The sequence below is a fragment of the Cryptomeria japonica genome, chromosome 4 (genome assembly GCF_030272615.1).
Source record: "Cryptomeria japonica chromosome 4, Sugi_1.0, whole genome shotgun sequence".
NCBI classification, from domain to species: Eukaryota; Viridiplantae; Streptophyta; class Pinopsida; order Cupressales; family Cupressaceae; genus Cryptomeria; species Cryptomeria japonica.
The window spans coordinates 148426259-148433731 of record NC_081408.1 but is presented as its reverse complement, the minus strand read 5'-3'; the positions used below and the strand labels follow the sequence as shown (position 1 = coordinate 148433731).

Below are 7473 nucleotides of genomic sequence, written 5' to 3'. Positions count from 1 at the left end.
ACAATTCCATTATCCCCTCAACCCTGTCTACTAAGTTGTATCGATTGCCATTGTTATGCCAACAGGATGCGTTGTCACTGTTCTGCTTCTGGGCTTTTGGACAGACATCAATTCCAAGCACCGCAAATGCAAATCTGGTAAAGCAGGTACATCTTTCTTTTCATCTAATCAGCTTTGATTTATTATTATTTTTATAATCTTATACTTTATAATTTATATTTGATAAAAAAACGTATGATACATGAAAAATAATTTAGAATTAACGGTGGAGAAAAAAAAAAATTAAATGGGAGAAGCAGGTGTTCAGATTTGGAAAATAATGAAAAAAAATGTTGTGTATGATTAAAAACTCAGAATTATAGAAGACTTTCTTCATGTCCAATTGATGAGAAATTTATTGTTGAAAAAAAATATTTTAATGTTTGGAAATAGCCCATATGCTCTGGCCATTGTCTTGATGTACAATGTAACATAGGTAAAGTATGACAATGAATTTTTCTCATTCTTTTATTGTCTTTAGGCTTGAACAAATAAGGAATGTTCAGAAAAGACTAATAAGTAAACAATTTCAAATAATTTAGTGTGGTCCCTTATTTGTCTTTGATGACAAAAAGGGCTTATTCTATACAAGCCTGGGATGAATCTTTTAGTTGTTTCTTTTTGTTAGTGCTAGCGGTGCTATCATAGTTTTTTTATGCACTAAACATGTTGTCGGGTTCTCTTGACTTATAAGACTCTGGGCCCAACCTGCCTTGTCAATACGTGACGTGGGCTTGTTTCTCTTTGAACTGGCATCCTCGGTTTATGTGTTTCATCTTTGGCTGCAGACTTCACACGTTCTTCTATTTTTGCAAAGGGAAAATGTTTATGTAACATCAATGCAATATTGTATTATTGTTTCGAGTTCTTCTTCGTTGAAAACCCTAAGCTGCCGCCATGAGTGAATTGAAAATAATCACAGTGATCTGTTTGCCGCGATGCTTCAAGTTGGTTTAGGATATATTGATCTACAGGTTCAGATGGTTTAGATGGTGGTTTTTGTGGCTATTATTATTGAGATTTTGTGAAGATCTTGCGCAGATGCCCTCATTCAAAATCAGGTGATATCTTTCTTAAAACTCATATTCTGAAAGTTTTGTTGGTTAAGAAGGGAAAGATTTTTTTAAATCATATGGACCGCCTTTCTTTCGGTCTGCTGTTTTCCTTTTCTGCAAGCTGAAACTGTTATATAAATTTGAGGAAAGGGCAATGTGTTTAGTTTCAATTTTCAGTTGCTTGAAGACAATTTTTTTCTGTTATTTACTCTAACCTTTGTTAGGGTTTGATAACCCTTTTCGAGGGTTACAGATGGAGACTCTTTTTGACGCAAGATATATGTTAAATATTGTTAGATTTTTTTTGACAGTTACTGAAGTTGTATTTGGACATCCATCTGCTGGAAATATTTTTCAGCTAGTTTTGAAAACGGTTTTGTGAAGAACTGAAACCCTAGTTAGGGTTTAGTGACAATATTCGAGGGTCACTGATGAAGACTTGACAGATAATGCATTATAAATACACATTTTGGTGATGAGAAACAGACACAGAACATGGTATAAAACAAAGCATATTGTAAATGAAATATAATTTTTTGTTTACTCTCTCTGATTACATTACAGAGATTGAGATAGATGATAAGTGAAAAAAAAGATTAAGATCATTCACTCAGTTGAAAGTATTCTCTCTGATTTTATAGCAGAGATTTAAAAGAGTTTATTGAATCATTCTTGAAAGTATGTTCGATCATTGACAAGTTTATAGTTGCAAAGGGATATTGTAATTATAAGTTTATCAATGATTGTAACTTGAAGATGTTTGAAATTGTATGAAACTAAGGGGTTGGTGCTCCTTAGAGCTTGAGACTTCTAAATTCGATGTACAGAGTTGAAACTCTTTGAGATAATAAAAGAAGATTGTTTGAGTGGTTTTTCTACCCCAAGAGGGTTTTCCACTCAGGAAATATCATATGTTATGTGTTATTATGCACAATTAGTTTGCTCTGATACTTTCCTTTATGAGTTCTATTTTTTGCATTAAATCTGTTTTATTTTGAAAGTATGTCAATTTGAATGTCAGATTTGTAGTGCAATCTAGTTCTTTGTCAAAGTAGTATACCTTGGTTAAATCTATGCATGCAAGAAGTTTTGTTTTAGTCATAAGCATTGAAATATGTTCACCTATTTCATTTAGCTTAGTTAGAACTATGTGCATTTATAAAATTCAATTATTGTTTTGTTTATGAATTAAAATTGTTATTTTTGTGCAATCTCCAATGACTCTAATTCACCCCCCGCCCCCCCCTCTCAAAGTCTGTCACTTCCAACAATTGGTATCAGAGCATAGGGTCCCTTCCTTTAGGTCTGTCCCAGGGATTGTTCCTGGTATTTTGTAAGTGTTGTCATGTCACAGTCACAAGAAGGTGCCTCGCTTTCAAGGGCTCCTCTCTTTGATGGCTTAGATTATGTATTCTAGAAAATCAGAATGGAAAATTATTTGGTTTCAGTCGATCTTAATGTATGGAATATTGTAACCTCAAAATATGTTGTTCCTTGTACTATATCTATTGATCCTGATGCTAAGACTCAATATGAGTTAAATGCTAGAGCTAAGCATGCTATCTTGTGTGGTCTCACCAAGGATGTTTTTGTAAAAGTCATGCATTGTACTTCTGCTCAAGAGATATGGAATAAACTTGAAACTATTTATCAAGGGGATGCTAAGGTCAAATAATCTAAGATTCTCACACTCAAAAATCAATTTGAGTCTTTGAGAATGAAAGAAGATGAGACCATTGCAAGTTATTTTCTCAGAATTGATGAAGTAGTAAACTCTAGAAGAGGTCTTGGTGAGACTATTGATGAAAAAGATATTGTTAGAAAGGTCGTTAGAACATTGTTACCTAAATTTAAAACTAAGGTATCAACCTTAGAAGAAAAGAAAATATTTTCTACAATGACTCTTGATAGTTTACAAAGTATACTCACAACCTATGAAATGAGGATAGGCAGTAATCCTTCCTCATCTAAAGAGTCTACTTTCAAAGCAGAAAAGAAAGAAGAACCTGATAGTGAATCTGAACTCTCAGATTCTATTGAAGCCGTGCTTGTTAGAAAATTTAAAAAGAAGTATAAGGGCAAATTGCCCTCCAAATGTTTTAATTGTGATAAGTCTGGACACTTTGTTGCTCAATGCCCATAGAGTGATCAAAATAGTGAAGAAGAAAAACCAGAAAAATTCTACAAAAAGAAATCATGGAACCCTAAAAAAGAAATTTAATATTTTCAAGAAAAATAAGAGTCTCTTTACTAAAGAAGACTCTAAAATTGAATCAGACGACTCACCTTGTGAAGGTGAAACCTTGTTCATGGCAGAAATAGAATCCTTTTCAAAAAGAGACCTAAATAACAAAACAGAAAATAAACTAGATGATTTGGATCAAGGTGAAGTTGATCTTGAAGAAGAGTTACTTTGTGCTCTAATGAAAATAAAGAAGTTGAAGAAGCTTGTAGCTTCTCATGAAAGCTCAAATCAGATTATGCAAGTTGAGTTGAATGACTCAAACTTGGCAATAAAAAACCTAAAATCTCTTCTTGAAGAAAGAGAAAAGAAAATTGAAACTCTAGAACAACAAACAATAAAATTGCAAAAAGAGATTGAACAATATGAAAGTACCATGCGTTTGAATGATATCTTGAGCAAGCAAAAGCGGCGTAAAAATTTGACTGGTTTAGGTTTTGATAAGGGTGAATCATCAAGACAAATTTCCAAGCCTGCAAACAAAAAATAATTTCAGGCTTATAATAGAATGACACCTTTTAGGTTCGGGTTCTTCCATGGTTATTGTTTTTACTGCAATAAGTTTGGTCATAAAGTTAATATTTGTAGATTTTTGCAGCACAAAACTTTTATGTTTGGACACAAACAAACCTATGGTTTTCCAAATACGGTAAAATGCATTAAGTGTAACAACTTTGGACACACCTATGCTCCATGCAAATCAAAGGCAAATATTGATAAGGTATGGAAATAAAAGTTTGTACCTAGTATTGAACAATCAACGATTGTGCAAACTGCGTTTGTATCAAATAAGATGTCAATGTGGGTGTTAGACACTTGTCGTTCACACCATATGACAGGAGACAAAAATAAATTTCTTCATTTACAAAATTTTGATGGAGGATTTGTAAGGTTCGATGATAATTCAGGAGCATTTGTCAGAGGTAAGGGTTCTTTGCTATTGAATGATGATACTCCAATTCATGATGTGTATTTTGTTGAAGGATTAAAACACAATCTATTGAGTGTCATATGTGATAGTGGTTATAGTGTATCCTTTAGTTCTAAAGGTTGTGCTATCAAAAATAAGTCTGGTAAAATTGTTGCTGCTGGTTTGAGAACATTTGGAAATGTTTACAATTTTCTTGACTCCATAGATTGTGAAAAAAATGAAGGCATGCACCTTATGGGTCAAGTAGAGGAAAATTGGTTGTGGCACAAATGTTTCGGACATTTGATAATCTGGTTTGAATTAGCAAAAATCAGAATGTCAGAGGTTTTCCTGTCTTGAGTAAACCCTTAAACTCAATATGTAAAGAGTTCTTGAAAGGTAAACAAACAAAAGTGTCTATCAAATCTAAAGAACACTCTTCTACCAGACCACTACAACTCGTTCACATAGATTTATGTGTTCCAACTAGGACACAATCCATCAATGGTGAAAAATACTGTTAGAATATTTAATCTTTACTTAGCTTAGGTTTATTTTTATTTAGTTTAGGATATTCCTTTGGAATTCCTACATGTAATTTGTCCTCTAGTACATGTGTGAGGACAAGTCATTTCTTTTATTTTCCTTTATTAAGGAATATTAGAATTCCTCCATAAGAGGATGTGGTCATATGGCACACACATTTTATGAATGGTGGCATTCATAGATTTGGGAGTTACTTTGTAACTCCTCTCCTCATCTCTATTTAAGAGATGTCTCCTCTCTCAATTCTTCTTAATGACAATATTGTAAAGAGCTTCTTGCTCTCTCTCTCTCTCTCTCTCAATTTTAGGCATTGCCTCATTCATAATATCACAAGGGGTTTTTCTTTGCTTTTCCCCTTTCAAAAGTTCTTGTGCCTCCTTCTTCACATTTGGGTGATGCTCTAAGGTCTTTGCTTTTCTCATGGTAACAATTACTTCATCATAAACTTTCTTGGATTAATTTTCCTTTCCTTGCTCTTTTATTTCCTTACATGGTATCAGAGCAGGTTTCTAATCCTTGTTTTAAGTTAACATTGATGAAGGTTACCATTTAGTGGAGTTCACCTTGTTGGAGGCATTCTTGAGAGGAGAAGAAGTTCTTTTACTAATATTTTCTATTGTGCAGGTTTTGGTTTCAGATTTTTAACTTTTTTTTCAAACTTGTTAACAAGTTTGCCTGCAGGTTTAATCTCCTATTCTAGTTAGTTTTTATTAAAAAAGGGCTTTGGAAGGCTTGCCGCCAAAGTTCCTTCTCTCTAGTTTAAATTTAATTTTTTTTAAAGTTTTGGAAGGCTTGCCGCCAAAACTCCTGTGCTAACTTCTTTTCCTGCATACTTTAGATTTCATATTTATTTAGTTTGGAAGGTTTACCGCCAAACTTAGTCTTCTTAATTTATTTGGTCGGCTTGCTGCCAAAACTAATTTATTATTAAATTTCATTTCTGATTCACTTGCAGATTTTAACCTTTTTCTTGCTTACAACTATTCTGATTCAATTTGTTTAAATCTGCCATTCAGTCCTAACATCTTTATTTGCAGGTGTTATTGATAAATAAAAAGGATAATCTTTATTTAAACTTAAATTTGATGAGGATTAAACTCAAACTTAAAGTTGTTCTTCTTGTATGATTGTATCTGTTTTATTTTTCATAGTTCCTTCAAATTTAATATCTATATATCTAAGTCAGTTGGGTTTCTTAGTCTCAAATACTTTATCGGATGCTTTCAGTAAGTCTTAGCATTCCACTCATTATTTTTTATAAGGATTGACAGAAAGAAAGATTTAAATAAAGGAAACTTTAAAAACAAGAAGAAGAAGATTACAAAAGAAAATATATTTATTCGAACTTCTGGTAATCCGTTAAATGTTGTAGCATCAGTTCTGTTGGTGTTATAAGCATATAAATCAGAGTCTTCTGTAAAAATATATTTTTTGATCTGTCTCTCTAATCTTTTCCTTTCATAGCAGCCCAACTGTTCTTAATAAATACCAGTTCCAAGCACTCGTTTACCTGATTTCAGTTATCGTTGCACCTGAACTATCAAGCATTAGATATACTGTATTCATTCTTGTTACCTTAATCCTCACGTCACATAAACCAATTTCTATTGATACCTTAACCTTAGAAGGATCGATAACAACATCTTTACTGGAAGGAGCGTTAGCGTGATCATCTGTGACGCAGAGAGCTGTAACGACCTCGGCCGCAGTCTGAACACAGTGCAAGAAAGGGGAGCAGAAAACCCTGGTTATATTTCCTCCTTCCCTTCTGAGCTTTTGACCCGTCCTCCACGCCTGCAGTTTCCCGTCGTCCGTGAGAGGAGGATCCCATGGCCTTGGCTCTGATTCAGCCCACTGCGGATCGTAGTTGTCCATTCTTTCTCCATGCTTCATCACTGTATTATTCAATATTGTAATGCTGCAAGCAAATAGACACTAAGCAACCCTAGAAACTAAGCAAAAAATAGCCTCTGTAAGATGCTGCGGAGAACCCCAAACACCCGAAATTCATCTTCCAGCTCTTTTATTATCTCAGTCGTCCCCTGTTTCGAGCCCTTCTGGACAAGGCTGAAGAGGAGTTTGGCATCGAATACCTCGTGGCTGTATAACCCCAGCGGATCTCCCATTACAACTTTCAACTTTCATTCCGTCCACAGTATTTTCTTCGATAAAAAATCAGTTGCAGTTATTATCAGTGAGTAGGGTGAGATAAAAACTTGGAGCTGATAACCAGAAAGAATAGATGTGAATGAATGCACTTGCATGTTTGTAACGTTGATTCTCTGTAAATCTTTCCAGAACTTCTGTGTATTCCCTGCAAATCATCATAACCTGCATTCAACGTCTCTGCACCTCTGCATAGTTGGTAGTTGGCATCTTTGCTCACGTGAATGCTTGTCTCCTCAACTTTGAATATTTGATTGGAAGTTTTTATGCATAAGTTTAGTTTAAAACTTAGAAAGATTTAAAATTTTAAGCTTTTTATCTCTCACGTTTATTTAAAATTTTTATCAGGTTTAATATATTAAAAAAAAGTTTAAAAAGCTAAAACTTTAAAAAGTTTATAATTTCCTTTTAATAAAGTATTTTAATACATAACGTTTTTTTTAGTAAAGTCTTTTTTATTAATGGTTTTATTTATTATTATTAAAAATTTCAAGTTATTCTTCAAATTAAAGAAT

The 7473-nt window shown here is 33.5% G+C and overlaps 1 protein-coding gene across 1 annotated transcript; it reads right to left on the bottom strand.

Annotated features, from left to right (window-relative positions):
• Positions 1–3275: 3275 nt before the first annotated feature.
• LOC131079794 (uncharacterized) lies at positions 3276–6685 on the bottom strand. The gene is made up of 3 exons (XM_058017835.2): positions 6303–6685; positions 3381–3436; positions 3276–3298 (listed from the first exon to the last, which is right to left on the bottom strand). Exons 1-3 carry the CDS (start codon positions 6683–6685, stop codon positions 3276–3278), a joined length of 462 nt encoding a protein of 153 aa, XP_057873818.2.
• Between the last annotated feature and the right edge of the window lie 788 nt (positions 6686–7473).

Excerpts from the sequence above, each read along its gene's own strand:
- LOC131079794 (XM_058017835.2), bottom strand. The coding sequence starts at position 6,685 with ATGAAGCATGGAGAAAGAATGGACAACTACGATCCGCAGTGGGCTGAA. Across the intron at positions 3,437-6,302 it reads GCAACGATAACTGAAATCAG|GTCTCTTTTTGAAAAGGATT; the intron begins GTAAACGAGTGC and ends TTTGTTATTTAG. Across the intron at positions 3,299-3,380 it reads CAAGGTTTCACCTTCACAAG|GGTTCCATGATTTCTTTTTG; the intron begins GTGAGTCGTCTG and ends TTTCTTTTTTAG.